Source organism: Puntigrus tetrazona, chromosome 5 (assembly GCF_018831695.1).
Source record: "Puntigrus tetrazona isolate hp1 chromosome 5, ASM1883169v1, whole genome shotgun sequence".
NCBI lineage: Eukaryota > Metazoa > Chordata > Actinopteri > Cypriniformes > Cyprinidae > Puntigrus > Puntigrus tetrazona.
This window is the reverse complement of record NC_056703.1, coordinates 3,928,250-3,947,672: the sequence shown is the minus strand read 5'-3', so window position 1 is coordinate 3,947,672 and position 19,423 is coordinate 3,928,250. Positions and strand designations below refer to the sequence as shown.

At 44.0% G+C, this 19,423-nt stretch overlaps 1 protein-coding gene across 1 annotated transcript in view; it reads right to left on the bottom strand.

Moving 5' to 3' along the window:
• Positions 1 to 6,697: 6,697 nt before the first annotated feature.
• The window catches only part of LOC122345408 (5-hydroxytryptamine receptor 7-like), a 36,998-nt gene continuing 24,272 nt past the window's right edge, over positions 6,698 to 19,423 (bottom strand). Inside the window, 3 exon segments of the mRNA XM_043239519.1 lie at positions 6,698 to 7,460; positions 7,463 to 7,489; positions 7,492 to 7,505. Coding sequence (XP_043095454.1) covers positions 6,760 to 7,460; positions 7,463 to 7,489; positions 7,492 to 7,505 — 742 coding nt within the window. The 3' untranslated portion in view covers positions 6,698 to 6,759.

Below are 19,423 nucleotides of genomic sequence, written 5' to 3'. Positions count from 1 at the left end.
TCCTCACGAACCGCGCCGTTTCTCCGTACCGCAATCCAGAAGTTAAATACTTGGGGTTGGGAGCATCAGCATAAGTACGAGGTGTAACAGCAGCGGTAGCAGGCCCCTCTAATAACACCTAATCTCTAATAACAGAGCAGCTGAAGTGTGCCGAGCTCAACACAAACACGCATTGTCTTTCTGATTGCTTTTCTCCCAGTGTGCATCAGCCGCAGCTCCTTGTCTAAGTGCCCATCAGAACTGCTGTATCGGAGCACATCTGCCACACAACCTCTGAATAAAATATTTCTCTGCAAGCCGGGAGAAGAATAAAGGGCCTTTTTGGGTCACAGTCCTCATTCTGCGTTTCTAAGAGCCTGAGATTTTTTTTTTTTTTTTTTCAGGCTCCCAAAAGCTCTCTATTCCTCCCAGCTTTGTTATTAGACTTAAAACCTCTCGACTCATGAATTATTAACCGAATGCGATGTTTATTTTGGAATCTCTTCCAGGAGGTCATTCAGCCAGGAGAATCCACCGAGAGTGCAAGCGTTTGGCTTTTTTTCTTTCTTTTGAAAGGAGAGAGTTTATGCCAGCCGGAACAATTGAGACGTTTGATTCCCGACAGTTTTATGATGGCGTCTGGTTCGCGGTGTGAGTGTGTGCGACCGAGAGGCGATAAAACGCGCACGCCCCGCGTGTTTACCAAGCTGGTAAGAATGCTCACGGCTCGCAAACTTCTGCACAATTTGATAAATCCACATAGAAATATATCGTGGAGGTGGAGAAAGCGTATTTCAGGTGATCAAGTGTGACACAATACATACCGTAAAAAAGCACAAATATAATAACAACTTCGCCCACATCCTGTTAGCATAAGCTAACAGGAAGTACTATTCAGTAGTGTGTTTCCCCGGGTCGGTTTGGTTTGTTTGATGAAACGCTAATTACGAGCTAGATTTATTGCAAGCAGTTGTAGCTAACAGGTGGGAAAAAAACAAAGCTGCTAGCTAACGAGGAAAATTCACGCTGCATCTTTCCTTCGGTTCACAGGGACGCCGGAAAAGCACCGATGACGCCGAACGCTCACAAAAGCTGACACCTGTTTTCTGAGACGTTGCCTCATCCTGTCACATCAGTTCGAGAAACTTTTAGCATCACATTTATGGATTCCCTAAACACTCCCTGCCCTCAGATCTCAGGTTTGGCAGCATCTGGCTGGCTTTCCATATTGCGTTTGAGCGCCGAGATGTGCGTGACATGCTTAAGCTGTCTTCAAACGCAGCTCTTCCAGATCTGAACACAATTACCAGACAGCCGCGATTACGTGTCATGTCAAACACAGGCGAGTGATTAAGAGAACATATTCTTTGTTTTCACCCGAGACCGAGAGAACATATTTCATGTGAAGGATTCTTTTCATTCGGTAAATGAGCCAAATTAATTCGTATCCCTGAATGGCCCCGAACGCACGTAGGGTTGAGCGGGGATAAAGATCTAAGGTTTAATATCAAAACAAATATGCGATGATGCAAATCGGATGTTAAACGAATCGTGAGACATTCGGGGGAGTGGATATGAGCGTATCTCCGAGGGAAACTGAACTCAATTCATCGTGCTTCTGAATAATGCATGCTTTAATATGCATTATGCAGATGTTTCGTAAGCGCCACCTGGTGTCGGAGAGTTGATTTGCGTTTTCGTTCATCCCCGTCTGCTGTTTATGTTTTGTGCAGATATGTTTTATGTCAGAAGGTTCTGTTTTTGCTTCAGATTTTGAAATGATACAATCTAATTCTGATTCAAATGTATGTATGCAGCGTCTTTGGATCATGATTCAATATGTTAGTTTGTTTCTATAAAGAGTTTTTTTTTTTTATTATTATACTATTCATTTTTTATAAAATTGCAATTTGACATATTTCAGTTTCCGAACGAAATATTCAGCATTTTGTCCATGCAATAATAAAAAGACAACTTTTCTTTTATTATTTTTCTAATTTTGTTAATGCTAAAAATGCAAAAAAAATTAAATCATGATAGCATAAAAAGCATGATTTTTGAGCATGATAAAAAAAACTGTTATCTGTCTTTTATATATATATATATATATATATATATATATATATATATATATCAAGTTAGTGAATTGTTAAATCCCTACTCCCTAGGGTACTATTTTAAACTTATTAATGCACTGTTCATCTTATATTGAGGGCCGTACATTACTTTACGGTAAACATGTAAGCTAAAGTTCTTTCCCCCAAATGGACCAAGAGATCTCATCTCTCTTAAACTGGAATGGATTTATTAGTGCATATTCCCTTCTAGAAAACAATAAACATAAAGCTTTTGAAAAAGTTCTCAAGACCTAAACACTCTTAAAAAGGAAGGTTCTGTACCAGTATTGATGGAGAAAAACCTCCAGGAAAACAATTTCGCTGCTCAAATGTCTTATAATGACAATAGAGTGAAGAAAAGCACGAAAGTTCACAAGACTCCACCGTAATCCATGAATATACTCGCGGCTCACCTCTTTCCTGCACGAAAACAACCACTTTAACAGCTGGAATAATTAATAAAATAGAAATATTAGCTGGTGCAATAACAATATACACGGTAAAGTGATTCTATAGCGCTTTTAGTGGGGTCCAGTCATCTGAACAATTTCATTGTGTACAAATGTTTATGCTAATGTCATTATACCTTTATTTACATCATATTACACTTTTTGAAAGCAGTCTTATGCTCAAAAGACTATTTATTTTTCAAAAATATATAGTACAGTATTCAGTTTTCAATTTTATCATATTTTAAAATGATTCTTCAGAGACGATTCTAATATGGAAATGTAGAAATTAGGTATTTTTTGTTGTCATTTAGGTTCCTTTGATTAATCATTTTTTTAAAACGCGTATATCATACGCTTTAATTCATTAAATTAGGAAAATAAGTTTAGAGTCCACAGGAAATCCATTGCGTTACCATGATCGTTTTTTTCTAAATCACAGATTGGTTGATATCAACGCTTTGGCATCGGGCGCTAATGCATTTCACAGATTTCTCGTAATAAACGGGATCTACAACTTTTGGCAGGCGCGGGAAAGATCCATCCGTTCCTCATCAAGTTACAGCACACATCAACCAACAGCTTCTGTCGCTAAACACACGCTTAGCGTAGCTTCAGTCTGAAAAGAGTCCCCGTTCCTTCTCACAAACTACTTTCTTGATCCGTGCGCCTAAACACTGGTCATCGGGTTCAGATCCATTTATTTCAGGCGACTGCACATGGCTAATGTAACCATAAGTACCAGCACTTTACCTGATAATGACATGTCTTGGGCTGCCGTACATCAATCATGTTTTATCCTCCTCTATCTTCTGCTCAGTGTTGTTCTATTCAGAGCTGTTGAACTGAACGTCCACGGCACTGTATGGGATACAGCATGCGTCACTGTGCGCTGTATTTTAAGGTATGCAGCATTTGGTTCGTTTACCTGAAGTGTCTATTTTTGCATTGTAGTTTTGTTCCTAATTGCGGTGTGTTTACACCATCAGCAGCAGTATAAATAACGGGGAGTAAAAGAGGTAGCTAGTAGCTAGATAATGACTGTAGTTTTAAGACATACAGCTCTTAAGAGAGATAATCCAAATGCAAGCAGCTTCCCCACTGTAATTTATTCAGAAACATGCAGCAATTAGATATGCATTATTCTGTAGTACGTGCGACTGAACATGGAAGAGCACTTCATTTCCTGGAATGCATCATGTTGAGTTTCAATTCAGTAAATTTCTCTTTCCGTCATTTCGCTTCCTGCGTGTTGCGGCCAAATGAAATGCCAGCCAATGAACTGAAAGGTGGCCAACTGTTAGTTTGTTCAGTTTGCAAACCGAACTCTGAAGTCAAATAATTTTGGTTCTGCACCAAAAGCTGGAGCGTGAAAAAAAAAATAAAACTGTTTATCCATCAGGTCATCCAAGATGAGTAATAATTTACCACAAAAGAAAAATTATTTACAACTCGGTTGGCCTCGGGTGAGTCATTTCTCAGCAGATTTTCTTTTGGATGAATTTTTAGAAGTGCATGCCCCTATTATGGATTTTTGAAAACGAGCTTTCTCGCGGTGTGTAACAGCTCTAAGTGAATAAAAACATCCTGCAAAGCTTTAAATCTGAAATTGCACACGTATGAAAAGTTATCGTCTCTCAAGAGAAAGAGTTGACTCTGAATCGTTTGAGCAGTGCGCTTTTTAAAATTAAGCACTTGGTTAGTATATCGTCGTCCACTTGTTGGTCTTTTGGCGTTAATCTGAATGAAAATGCTGATTCGCTCTTTCCCACGAGGTGTTAAAAACTCACAAACTGCCTCTTCAATGAAATCAGCCGGAGGGGTTTGGAAAAATGAATCACTAAATGAATCATATGGGAGCCGTTGAACAAATAAGGTAAAAATAAATGCATATTATAAGAAAATTTAAATATTAACCCGTTGAACCTTTGAAATGAACCTTTCACAACCCATCATAGGGGCACCTAAAAAGTGTTTCAATTATGTAATTAATTTAAATCGTATTTTAAAATCACATTAGCAACTGACAACCTTTGGTTCCTGGCAACCATGCACGGCCGCATCTTTATGCAAAGGTTGTTAGATATCCGACTATTCTTGTCATGTACCGCGAATCAGCGCAAAGATCGGGCACAACCCACGCATACGTTGACAGGTTGGAATTAGACTTTCTTCACGAAATGCCAAAATTGTCAAATCGATTTTTGCTAATTTATTTCGCCGCAACTCTCTGCAGTTTCCTTTTTGCTTTGACAACAACAATCTTGGCAAAACACTTAGTGTAGTCCTTGTGGGAAAAGGAATACACAAAAACGCACAGGCAATTTGCGGCGCTTCTGGTGCGGGGTTAAAATCTGTGACAAGAAACACTTTGTAAGCCTCTCACAAAGATTTGGCAACATACATAAAGAACTGTACATCAAGAACACTTCTCCTCCTGTGTGTAAACAAACGCTTTGAGTCGCTCAGGCAATAATTTATCTGTTGATTAACGCAAGATTTCACAAGAATTCAGTCCCCAGTCAGTGTTTCTTACCGTGAGTTTCGTCATTCGTGGTTGAAGACACGCTTAAAGGCATTGAAAGTCTTTTTCAATTGCCTCACCAGGTCAAAAAGGCTACAAAAATTGACAATGCCAGATCACGGAATATGCACAATGGCTCGCGAGTCAGATGTTCCATCAAAGACAGCCGGCTCTTCCATGTTCTTAAAGGTCTTAAAATAGATGGACTGAGTCATCGGAAAAAGCAAGGTGAGTGTCCTGTCTCTTGTTGTCTCAAGGCAGGGATTCATGCTCACGCACACACACGTTCGATGGATTTCCAATATCAGTCAAGCCTCATAGTGACAACTGCCCACAAGCCCTTATTTTCCCTCCTCTGGAGACTCGGTTTGCCAGATATGTACAGAACATCTGCTCTGAGGTGGCTGCATACTTTCTCAGAACACTCACAAGGTGGAGGAATCGACATGAGCTCTGCTCACGCAAAGAACGGAGACTATTGTTGTGATGAGAAAATTAACAGCTTTGTGACGAGAACAGCCCAGGACCGGAGAATCCCTATAATCACATCCTATCACTTTATGACAGCAAAATTAGCTAACTGCATGTGCATTTATAGACGGAAATAGCACACACGCACTGCCGTTAATATATAGAATGATATTTTAGGTATTTTGCAAAGGCATAGAATGAACATAGGGTTAATAAAGTCCACATTTTACTATTTAAAGTGCCCACGACCAGAATTCACTTAATATTTCAAAATTAGGGTAGATAATTGATTCTCATTTGATTTTTGAGAGGTGAAGCCAAAACCTGAACAATGCTTTCATTGGTTATTAAAATAATAGCCAATAGTCGCTTATCTTTATATATTATTAGTGACAGTGATCTTTTTAAAATTAAATTATGACTCAACTGTCCTAAGAGCATGAAATCAATATTTGATGTAGATTAAAATATATACACAACTGTTCAAAAGTTTGGGGTTGGTTATTTAAATATATATATATATATATATAAATTAAATAACATCTCCTGTGCTCATCAAGGCTGTAGTAATTTGGTGAAAAATACAGAAAAAACTTTATATTATTGTGGAATATAAAATAACTGTTCTATATTTTGGTATATTTTACATTTTCTCTTTTTTCAATGATTGCAAAGCTGAATTATCAGCAGCCATTATGATCAATGTTGAAAACAGTTGTGCTTTTTTTTTTATATTTTGAGGAAACTGTGGCATTTATTGTTTTAGTGTTCTTTGATGAATAAAAATTCAAAAGCATATCTATTTTTAAATAATAAAGATTTTAGATTTTAGAATTTCCTAAAAAAATGAATTTCCTAAAAAAAAAAAAAAAAAAAGACCACAAACTTTTAAAAGTAGTGTATAATGATAATAATAATAATTTTCAAATGAGTCAAACCTTTACTCGCATGTCTCAAAAATCAACTGAATATTGTAGAAGATCTTAAAGCCCACTGAAATCAGGTGTAATACAGTATAGGCTACAAATAACGAAATGACTAGCGATCAAACATCTCAATGGAAATATGAGTGTTCTGAATAAGTACATGGCTCTGATTCGATCTTTTGTTCACACACGTCGCTGCAAAAATCCCATAAGTGGGCGTATCAGTGCACACGGTTCTGCTTCAAAGTCTTCCTCCACTGACAGTGATTCAGTCCTTTCTGAAGTGTGTGCTTTTAAACCTTCAGTGCTTCATGCACACCTACAGCCGACAGCCGGCGGTTTATGTTCCGGTACCTGCAGCGGAGCAGGTCTCTGTACGTGGAGCGCAGGTCCCGGTTGAAGAAAGCGTATATGAAGGGGTTCATTAGCGAGTTGGCATATCCAAACCACAGCAGCGTCCTCTCCAGCCATATTGGTATGCAACTACACTTGACCCCGCATATAAATGGTCTCGCTGTTGACAGAATGAAAAACGGCAGCCAACAAATACCGAAAACCCCGACGATCACGCCCAGCGTCGTAGCTGCTTTCTGCTCTCGCTTAAAGATGGAGATATTCTGTCGCTCGCGGCTGAGCAGCCGAGAAAGAGCGGCGCACTCCTCGGCTACGCCAGGCGTATGTTGGGGTTTTAGGCCTTGCATTCGGAGAGCCTCGCTGGCGACGGTCTCCAGACGATCCCGACGGGAGAAGTCGGTGAAGCGATGCTTGGCGCCGCTTTTTCTGGCGGCCTTGAAGATCTTGTAGTACATGAAGAGCATGACGATCATGGGGATGTAGAAGGCCACGGCGGTGGAGTAGATGGTGTAGCTGAAGTCCTGGCTGATTAGACAAACGCCGGCCGTGTTCACGTTCTTCGCCCAGCCGCAGAACGGCGGCAGGGTGATGGAGGCGGACACGAGCCACACACCAAAGATCATCTTCGCCATCAGCTGGCGTTTTGTCGAGCAGGGTAGGTCAACGGCGGGTGATGCCAAGATACCTGCAATTAAACAAACAGCTATAAGACTTCACGATGAGATGAATAATATTGAAACTGAAGTTCTAGCATTGATGAATGAATTGCAAAAACTTGTCATCATCTCTTTATCTATAACTAAAACCACACACATAAAAAATAAACCACCCTGGTCTCATGGCTTAATCGTACCTTTCGTGCACTTTTAAACGAGACCAACGAGTACATATCACTTCAGTTTCCAAAAGAGATGACCAGAGGCAGTAAAACACTTTTTACTTGAAGAATATCATGTTATGACTTCAAAACAATATTAATATGCTGGGATATTTGAAAGCTGATGCTTTTGAACATCAGCGTCACACGTTTCCAGCTTCATATCTATGTGTTTTCATAGACGGTAGGTTTGTTCATAGATCACGGAGTACAGAGATGTTCTTGAGAGACGAGGAGCTCGGTTCAATCCTGTGTAACTACGGTCCGACAAAACAGTTCAGATCTGTGTAAAAGGAAGTTGAAATGCATTTTTTATATCAGTTTTGCATTTGTTGACACTATCGGGAACGTTCAGGGTTGGATTTGGTGTAGGGCATATTTCCAACATGATAGAGCATTAACTTTTAGCGACAGAGAGTCCATATCTATAGAGACAGACATATCTATATCAACGTAAACAAAAATATCGAACCCGTGTTGTAGCACCACTCAGTGGACATTTCTCTTTGAAAATTCGTGAAACATGCAGTAAGGTGCATAAAAACTGTACATATTTTTATGAGACCAGGTTGAAAATAAAGGTGATTGGTTACACTTTATTTTGATAGTGCACTATAGACATTTGTCTAAATATAACTAATTCTCATTCATTTGCAACTCTATGTCTACTAACTCTCAGAGTAGACTGTTAGGGTAGGTTTAGAGTTAATTGGAAAGTTGGAAAGTCAAAATATTGTTAGAAGACTACTAATACTCGAATGAGTGCTAGCTGACATGTAGTTGCAAAGGTACTTACTGTTAGTAGAATATCTAAAGTGGACTATAGAAATAAAGTGTTACCAGGTGATTGAACGTTTCTTCACAGCAAAGCCATATGTCAAAGGTTCTTTAAAGAACCATCTCTTTCTTGCGTTTTTATGAACTGAAGAACCATCTTTCGACACAAAACAGAAAGGTTCTTCAGATGCTAAAGGTTCCCTTTCAGTCGGTCACTCCGAGTCACGTCGGATGACCGACGAATTGGGATCTCGCTTCGAGAGACCAATCTACTTCGAGTGTATCTAAACAAGCCAATTGAAGATTGGCATGCGCTATCGCATCCAGCTGCCGCTGATCACAGCGGCGTGTATAAATAAACAGCGGGTGCAGCGCATATTCAGCTTTTCGCCGGGCGGCGTGACTGTTCCGCTCAAAGGCGATCTCACGAGTGTTAGAGTACGGCGTTTCAGCGGAGTCGTTTTTCCTGCGTCGAGTGGATTGCCACAATCAGGCTGCACTACCCCTGTTTGTGTGCAAAGCGGCTATCCCCTGTTGCGCAGCACTAAAAAGAGCATTCGCGGGTGCGTCTTTTTAAAAACGGCGTTACGTCTGGCAAACTCGACGCGTCTTGGAAGACAGCGTGGGTCTTGCTTCAGACTCACGATACACCCGTGTGTTTCTGGATGCGGTTGTTACCTGGTGTTAGGTGATGGTCAATCGTTGCCTCGTGTGCCTGGGCTTAGCGCTGAGGTGGCGGTTGTGGATGAATCATTTCCTCGCGGGAGATGGTCATCTCGGAGTGATGGGCGGGCTCTGTCGCCTTGAAAAAGGAGGCGGAGCTTGTGTTTGCTCGACTTGGTTCTCATTCTGGCTGCAGACAGGTGGGCTCCATTTCGTTGTGACACAAAGCTTAAACTCTGCAACCAGTGGAGCTGCAAAGGGGCAGTCTGGACCCTCACGTGGGGTATCAGCTGTACCCTCTTGGGCTCCCCCTGATGATCAGAAGTCAATCGCTGCATCGGAAGGTGAGCCAGACATTTCTGGAAGTGAAGATCCGGTTGCTCTGCGTCTACCAGGCGTTGAATGTACTGGATACAGATCTAGAAATGGTGGCTATGCTTGCCCAGGCCGTCGAGGTGATCGGGATCAAGTGGAAACCTCCACTGCTTCCCGGGCCCTCGAGGCTGGGCGATTGGTATTTAAGGGTGGCTTGCGCTGGTTCTCAGGGCCCCACCCTGGTACCTTTCTTCCCGGAAGTGCATGAGGAGCTTACTGGGATGTGGAAAGCACCTTTCACTGCCAGAAACTGCCCCAGTGGCTCCTCCTCCTTCACCACCCTTGACAGTGGCACAGCCAGGGAGTTCTGGTGATCGCCCCAGTGGAGCGGTCAGTTGGGATGCAGCTGTGTCCCAATGCCGTTTCCGCTTAGTGCGGTGATCCTGTGCTCCCCTCCGGGCCTGCAGGTACTCGTCGGCTCTGAGCGGCAGTGCCTTGTGCGGCCTGTGGACAAGCTGCGTCTGCAGTACACGCTTTGGCGTTGTTGCAGGTTCATCAGGCCAAGGCACTGAAGGATCTGCACAGGGGTGGTCATGACCTGGAAGTTCTGAAAGAACTCTGTATCGTGATGGACCTCGCGCCACGGCGGCAGAAGGTCTGCGCGGTCTCTGGGTTGTCACGATGGCCACTCACGGTGGTCCAGAAAGCGCCATCTGTGGCTGTGTCTGGTCGACATGCGCGAGGTAGACAAGACACGTTCCTTGAATGCCCCATGTCCCAGACCGGCCACTTCGGCGACGCAGTGGAGAACTTTGCCCAGCAGTTCTCCGCTGCCCAGAAGCAGACTGAGGTAAGAAACATCCTGCCTCGGCGTGCAGCTGCTGCCTTCACCCAGCCGCCCGACGGCCCACCTCAGCCAGCTCGTCGCCGAGGTGCCCCCTGCTGCCGCCACCGCTCCCGTGCAGTCAACGCAGCAGCCCCATCTAGGCAGCACCGTGGAGCTGGCAGCAGGGCAACCACCCAGCCTGTCCAGGCTCCTGCCAAACCTGGAGGAAAGCGCAGGTGCAAGAGGCCCTCAGATCCAGGGATGGAGGGAGCTGCTCTGCCGGGCAGAGAATGTTGCGCTACCTAAAACCTCGACAAGGGCGGTTTCCTCTGTCTCTGGGTCCCCAGGGAGGCGAGGAGTTGAGCGGGCCAGTTCCGCGCCACTCACGCTCTCCTTGGGCTAATATGCAGCAGTGGGAAGACTGGGAGGGCGAACCAACAGCCTACCCGCCTCACTTCTGCGGGGATGCAGGTAAGAGTTGCACACACTCAGACCCCGCCGGACCCGGCCACGAGGCGCCCGGGCGGGTCCCTGCACTCCCCTCGCTGCCCCATCGCCTGCTGCGTCGGTGGTTCCGCTCGAGCCGCTAGTTCGGTCTCTGGATGCCTGGTTGAATCTTCCCAGGCTATCCCGGTGGCTCCTGCGAACCCGCCGACCCGGCTATATGATTCAGTTCATCCGGCGTCCCCCAAGTTCAGGGATCCGCTATGTCAGTGAACAATGCGTGTGCCCCTGTCTTGTGGGCGGAGATTGCTGTCCTTCTAGTGAAGGCACGATAAAGCCGCTTCCTCCAGCCGATATGAGGTCGGGGCTTACAGCCCATACTTCATAGTGCCCAAGAAAGGCGGTGGGTTATGACCAATCTTGGATCTGTGAGTCCTGAATCGAGCACTCCCGTTCAGGATGTTGACACAGAAAGCGCCTATTCAGTGCGTCCGTCCCCAGGATTGGTTGCAGCGATCGACCTGAAGGACACGTACTTTCATGTGTCGATTCTTCCATGCCACAGGCCATTCTTGAGGTTGGCGTTCGAAGGTCGAGCATATCAGTACAAGTCCTACCCTTCGGGCTCTCCCTGTCGCCACGCGTCTTCATGCAAGTCGCGGAAGCAGCCCTTGCTCCACTGAGAGAGTAAGGCGTTCGCATTCTCAACCAACTGGATGACTGGCTCAGTCCGGGCTCAGTTGTGCGAACACAGGGATCTGGTGCTACAGCACCTCAGCCAGTTGGGGTTTCAGGTCAACCAGGAGAAGAGCAAACTCTGTCCAACGCAGAGGATCTCTTTTCTTGGGATGGAGCTGGATTCGATCGATCAGATGGCACACCTCACAGAGGAGCGTGCCAGTCGGTGTTGAACTGCTTCAATATGTTCAAGAGCAGGATGGCGGTCCCACTGAAATATTTTCAGAGGCTCCTGGGGCATATAGCAGCCGCGCTACAGTGATGCCGCTGGGACTAATCCATATGAGACCGCTTCAACATTGGCTACGATCGAGTCCCGAGGTGGGCGTGGCAAAGTGGCACTCACGGGTTCAAATAACACCGGCCTGCCGCCAAACCTTCACCCGTGGTCAGACCTCTCGTTCCTTCGGGCGGGTGCCTGGAGAAGGTCTCCAGGTATGCTGTGGTTTCACGGATGCCTCCACCACCGGCTGAGGGCCACGTACAACGGGCATGCAGTGTCAGGGGTTTGGGCGGGCCCTCAACTGCAATGGCACATCAACTGCCTAAAGTTGCTGGCAGTACATCTCGCCCTAGGCAGTCTCGAGAACTGCCTTCGAGGCCAGCATGTACTAGTCCGCACAGACAACATACTGACCGTTGCGTACATCAACCAACAAGGTGGTCTACGCTCCTGTCGTATGTATGCAACTAGCCCACCACCTCCTCCTCCTATGGAGTCGGAAGTTCTGAGGTCGCTTCTCGCCATTCACATTCCAGGAGTGTGCAACCAGGCAGCCGACGAGCTGTCGCGAGCTGCACTACCGGAGAATGAAGACTCCATCCCCGGGCGGTTCAGCTGATTGGGAGCGTTTCCGAGCCACTCAGGTAGACCTGTTTGCCTCTCCAGAGACTTCCCATTGCCCACTGGCACACAGCTGGCTGCGGGGCCTTTGCAAGTATGTATTTCCCCAGTGAGCCTTCTTGCACAGACACTGTGCAAGGTCAGGGAGGACTAGGAGCAGGTCTTGCTAGTAGCACCCTACTGGTGAAGACTTGGTTCCCAGAACTTGTGCTCCTCGCGACAGCCCCTCCTTGGCCGTTCCCTCTGAGGAAGGATCTTCTGACTCAGAGATGGGGCCCCTTGGCACCAGCGTCAGACCTCTGGAAACTCCATGTCTGGTCCTGGATGGGATCACGGAGGCTCTAGGTGACCTACCTCAAGAGGTAGTCGACACCATTTCTTCGGCTAGAGTGCCGTCCACGAGACAGGCCTATGCCTTGAAGTAGAGCCTGTTAGAGTCAGTGGTGTTCTTCTCAGGGTGAAGACCCCGAATTGCCCTATCAGTCGTGCTTATCTTCTTGCAGCAAGGGTTGGGGCGAAGGCTGTCTCCCTCCACCCTTAAAGTCTACATGGCTGCAATCGCTGCAAATCATGACCTCATAGATGGGAGGTCTGTGGGTAAGCATGGGCGGATTATCAGGTTCTGAGGAAGCCAGGAGGTTGAATCCTCCACGGCTCCCAACAGTACCCTCTTGGGACCTGTCTGTAGTGCTGACAGCACTGCAGTAGGCTCCGTTGAACCCTTGCCAGCAGTTGTGCTAAAGTTCTTTTATCTATGAAGACATTGCTCCTGCTCGCATTGGCCTCCATCAAGAGGGTAGGGGACCTGCAGGCTTTTTCGGTCGGCGATTCGTGCCTACAGTTTGGGCTCATGGATTCCCAGGTACCACTGAGGCCACGGCCCGACTACGTGCCCAAGGTTCCCACTACCCCCTTCAGAGACCAGGTGGTGAACCTTCAGCGCTGCCCCTGGAGGAGCAGACCCAGCCCTGGCGTTGCTTGTCCCGTCCGAGCACTCCGATGCTACGTTGACCGGACACAAAGCTTCAGGACCTCAGTCCAGCTCGTTTGTCACAGAGGCCGGCAGAAGGGAGTGCCGCCTCCAAGCAGAGGATGGCTCACTGGATAGTGGGCGCCATTACCTAGCGTACCAAGCACAGGGTATGCCCTGCCCCCTTCAGGTTGCGGGCACACTCAGCAAGTGTTGCATCGTCCTGGGCGGTGGCTCGTGGCACCTCGCTGACAGATTGTGAGAGCTGCGGGCTGGGCGACCCCCAACACGATTGCTAGATTCTATAGCCTACGTGTGGAACCGGTATCCTCCTGTGTTCTCACCTCAAACTGGTAGAAGCACTGAGAGGCCCGGTTTGGGTCGGCTTGTTAACCGCTCCAGGCGTCCATACAGTAGACCCTGTCGAGCTCCTCCATTCCCCTCGGCAGCCAGATGTTGCGGAGCATCTGGCGCCAGGCCCTCTCGATGAATCCGTGAGAACCGGTGAGGGCTGGGAGCCATGTAAAGTACCCCAAGAGGACTTTATGTGTGTATTTCCACGGCATAGCCTTAGAGCCCGTGTTTCCCGGCAGACCTTCTGCCCGTCTAAGAAAGGTTCAATCACCTCCAATTTTCCATATGCAAACTGAAATACTGTCCATATGCGTATTCGTTCCGAGACCTCCTACGGGAAGGCTGGACTTCCGCACGTCCTGTTCACTAGAGCGTGGGGCGTTTCCCAATGTTCAGTCTTACGAATGGGTAGTGTTACAAAAGTAGCTGGCTTCTTGTGGTTGAGCCCGGCCTCGCCGATAGACTGAGGGCTTGTGGGCTCCCACAGGACACTGGAAGAGGCAGCGTCCATGGCGTTTTGGTAGGGATCCCAATTAAGTCGGTCATCCGGCGTGACTCGGAGTGACCGACTGAAAGGGGCGTCTCGATTTACGTATGTAACCCTCGTTCCCTGAAGAAGGGAGCGGAGGCGTCACGTCCGTCGCCCGCGGTGCTGCACCTCTGCTGAAGGGCGGGTCACTAGCTCGGCTCCTCAGCGAAAACCTGAATATGCGCTGCACCGCTGCTTATTTATACGCGCGCTGTGATCAGCGGCAGCTGGATGCGATTAAGCGCATGCCAATCTTCAATTGGCTTGTTTAGATACACTCGAAGTAGATTGGTCTCTCGGCGAGATCCCAATTCGTCGGTCATCCGGCGTGACGTCTCGTTCCCTTCTTCGGGAACGAGGTTTATACGTAACCGAGACGTTCTTTACGGAACCATTTAGAGCGAAAAGGTCCTTTTATGGCACTGTGGAGCACCTTTTTTGAGAGTGTAACTGAAATAAAGCTAAAAAAATATTAGATGCAAATTTGCTTTGTGACTAACCAAAATAAGTTTAAGTACTAAAATGACTAAGTGAAATAAGTCAAAACATTTAATTCAGAATCAAATACATAAAAAATATTACAAGATGGAACTAATAGAAAAGACAAAAGCACAAAAAAAGCTAAAAATAAAACTTAATTCATAATATTAGCTATAATAATAAATCAACGTAACTAACACTGATCATTCCAAACCTGTATGATATTCTTTCCTCCAAACTCAAAATCTGATGTTTAACGCCCTAAAATCATAGTCCATTCTTGTGTTCTACATCCCAGTTCTTCTGCATTTACATTTAAATTGAAATGAATTCATTGGTAATCTTATTCTTCACCACAGCTCTTTAACCTCACTCTGTTTGCATGTATATTCAATACGGCACGCCCAAACATGTCACACAAGGTTTGACATCAATGATTCATGCGAGTCTTGTCGCTGAATGCGATGCACCAAATAGAAATGCCTACATCGTGCTAATGAAATTTCACGGGTCAAAGGAAAAGATTTTCATTGACTAACAACTGAAAATTCGATTTATACCCATTCTCAACATCGTTTTTTTTTTGTTTCCACTGGTCTGAAACAACACCAAGTTGAGTAAACAATGCCAATTTTTTACTCTAACAATTAAGATCAAAGGACAGATCCACAGATATTAAACAGATGCCAATAAAGAACCTTTATAAGTCACGCAAGTTCTGTACCAAAACCATTATGTACTGCAGATGCATTAACTCGCCTCAAGCTTGTTTTTTTTCCCCAATTCTGCTCAATAAGACCATAGGCGGTACTCCACAAGATGATTGAGAGGCAAATCAGATTGATGCGAGACATTGAGCGTTTTAAAGAAATTAAGTTCACATCAGGGGCACACTACAGAGCGATGAGAGGGTGGCACAAATTGCGTTTGTCTGAGCAGTTCTTGTCTGCGCCAATCAGCACCCACTTGAGCCGAGTTGATGAGCAGAAACGGTGGATTCGCGAAAAATGCATGAACCAAAAAGAGATCAATTATGTTATCGCCACTTCTGCCACTGAGGAAATTGACCTTGATGCCGCCATTGCATCTGTCGTGGTTAAAGAAGCACGTTTAAAGAGAAGAAGATTACAGCTCTCGGTGGTTTGATGAAGGATTCTCATTGCCGTGACCCCTGCCCCCGGGAGACACTTATACAAGAACATGCTTTCCATAAAGATCTCAGTTTAATCTCAGTGCTGGGCTTGTTGTGAGTTCAGAATGTCTGTAAAGAGTTAGTAGAAGACCATGTATAAAACTGGGTATATCAAGAGATGAAGGTGCACATATATTCATCTGGCTGACACTTTGGTCCTAAGTGGCTTCTGAGTGATATTAAAAAGTACCATGTTGCCAAATGTAGGTCACACTGAACTCACGGCATACTCTCTTCGAATATAGTTTTTGTTATCTGCCACAATGATGAGATCTCCCTGAAATATCTACAGTATATTGATGCTTAAAGCATTTAGCTTTTTAGAATCTACAATAATTAATTAACAAGTAACTCTTATGAATCCGATCTTTTTGGTTTGAACTGTATGTTTTTGAATCGTTTCAGAAGACTTCGTTTGTTCCTGTGAACTCCGATTCAGTTCTTTTCATTCAAACAAGTCTTTTCAGTGTAATTAATGTAATCTGATTCAGTAATATATTACTCTTTTTCATTCAAAAAGCCAACATGCTGAATTAACGAGTCCTTCACTAAATGAACTCAGTGAATAAGAGCGGTTTCTGAATCAGCATTATCTTCTTCTCCAGAAGTGGAATATTTTTAGTTTATTACACAGCTCTATTCTTGTTGGTCAGTTGCGGCATTCAGCAGTCAGATATTTTCTAATATTCACCATTGTTCATAACAATGCATAATAATGGACTTTTTTAGTGAAAGCTTAAGTTGAAATTAGTTTCAGCTTACAACATTTTCATATCTGAAATTATTATAGCATTATCCTTGGAGTTTGGTTATGCAGAAAATCAAAAAAAGGAAAATGACCCTGTGCATTTGCTTTTACAATGTTATGTGTATTTTCTATGCAACAAATATGTAAACACTTTCTGAGGCCTAAACACAGATCAAACTGACATGATATGATTTTTTTAACACGTATGTCCACTTATGTCCAGTAGCTATCGTTCACATTTTTATGATATATGTGAGCCTGGACCACAAAAGCAGTCATATGGTACATTCTTATTAAATAGAGATTCATACATCATCTGAAAACGGAATAAATCCGTTTTCCATTGATATGTGGTTTGGCAGGATAGGCGATCTGGCAAAGATACAGCGATTTAAAAATCTGTAATTCGAAGGTGCAAAAAAAAAAAATCGAAATATTGGAAAAATCAAATATTTTGCATATTACTAATAAAAAAATTAAGGGAATAGTTCACCCAAAAAATTTTAATTACAGCACATTTTATTTACCCCCCAAGCCATCCTAGGTGTATCACGAACACAGTCCGAGTTTATTTTACATTTTGGTTGGTAATGCTGGTGCATAGCAGCCACTATTTTCGTTATTATTTACAGAGCTTCAAAATAATGGCCGCTATCCACCAGCACTATCAAGCTCGGAAGAGCCAGGATACATTTTTACAAAAACTCAGAAAGAAAGAAAGTCACATAGACTTAGGGATGTCTTCGGGGTGAGCAAAGTGTGCCAAACTTTTCATTTTTGGGTGAACTATTCCTTTAAGTTTTGATATACTTATGATAGGAAATGTGCAAAATATCCTCACGAAACGCTTAACATCCTAGTGATTTTTGGCATGAAAGAAAATTTATCATTTTGAGCCATACAATGCATCTCTGGCTAATGCAACAAACAGACCTCTGCTGCTGTGCTCCAGGGCCTTTGACAGAGCAAAGATGATGATACAACTCTGAAATAAAATATCCTCCATATACAGTGACAGCTCCATATACACTAATTCTCCATGGCACCAGCTCCGGCTCAGACCCCGTCAGCTGCATAAAGTGAACCATTCCAACTTCCCTTTAAGCAGCTTAGCAGTCAAACACCCATTGGTTTATGACTCCCGGGGCACCGTGGAGGTCCTCGGGTCACGTAAATAACATAGCCATTATTTATGTAATAACACTGAGGGCACGGTGGGGGGGGGTTCCAAGGCTAGAATCATTTTAATCACAATTCTGGGTCATATGGAAAATGCAGTCTGACCTTTTCATGTTATCCTTTGTACAGCATTTGCAATTTTCCACTTCAAAATGAAATATAAAAAAAAATGCGAGAGACCTTATGACGCGCAAATAAGGCTAGAAGTGGTTCGGGCTTTATAGATCTCGTGTGAATGTACATTTAAAGCATGTTTGTCTGCTGGGCTATCGATTTATTTAGGCGCAATGTTTTCTTAAAGTAATAGTTCACCCCAAAATAACATCCGAGATGTAGAGGATTTTGTTTCTTGGAGAGATGCATTACATCTCTTGCTCAGCAGTGGATCCCGAGCAGTGAATGGGTGCCGTCAGTACAACTGATAAATACATCACAAGTCAGCCACGCTCCAGTCCATCAGTTAACACTTTTGCAAGTATTTGTATTTATAAAAAAGCATAATTAAAGCGTTTCAACGTTGAAGCATCAGTAGCGATCACCTCTAAATGGTGTTCGATTTCTGCACGCATCCCTCCTGATTCAGATGAAATATTCACTGAATGAAACAATAATATGGACGTGCTTTGGCTGGAAGCAAAATTCTGACGGCACCCATTAACTCCACTGGTTAAAAAGCGATTTCAGGCTAAATTTCCCAATATCTCTTCCAATGAGAAAAATGTCTCTACATCTTGAATAACCTGTGGATAAATGCATTTTTAGATTTTTCTTTATTTTTGCTAAACTTTTCCTTTAAAGCTTTGGCGGATTTTGGCAGAAGTGTTATTTCCCGTAATACGAAATGTCAGACTTTTTCATGCAAGAAAAAAAAAAAAAAGTAGAACTCTTCCACTTAACATCGAACCATTTTCTGCTTCCATTGTCTTAAATTGCATCCATGACTTTTCAAAAGCATCTACTGTAAATGTCAGTTTGATGTAGTAACCATAGAGCCACTAGTGAAAATACGCTAAAAATAGCTGTGATAGATGTGTTTTTCGTGTTGTGTCATCGTTGTATATATCAGATGTTGATGAATGTCTAGTGAAAGAGTGAGAGAGAGCTTCTAGAAAAACCCTGGCTCTTTTCTTTCTCTCTTTAGCTCTGCTGATCTTGCTCTATCGTGCGGTCTCGGGTATACAGTAAGGCAGGGTTAATGGAGAGGATGTTTGACTTCCACCGTCCCGCTGAAGTGCGGGAAGCGATGTCTATTTGAATGTTTTCCAAATCTTTTTAGGGCTGTGTTTTAAAAGCGCCATTCGTCTTTTTCGTGTCTGGGACAACAGACGGTGAAATATTCAAAATATGAAAGTCAAGTGCTGCTTTTAGGCAGCGCAAACAAAAAGAATGGGGAAAAAGAGCATCTCCTTCACGCTCTTTAAAAGCTCTTGAAAATGTGCTGATATACATTTTGAAGACTGAAAAATAATTGCTGAAAATATTTGAGGTTTTGATTTCCCCTCTTTTCAATTCCATATATATATATATATATATATTATATACTGCATGAAAATTGCACAAATTTTCTTTACATTACCCTTCATACTGCTAGACATTTAAGGTTTTTTTACTTTTAAGTTTTTTAAATTCCAACTATCCTTATCATTGTGTTTTTTTTTTTTTTTGTT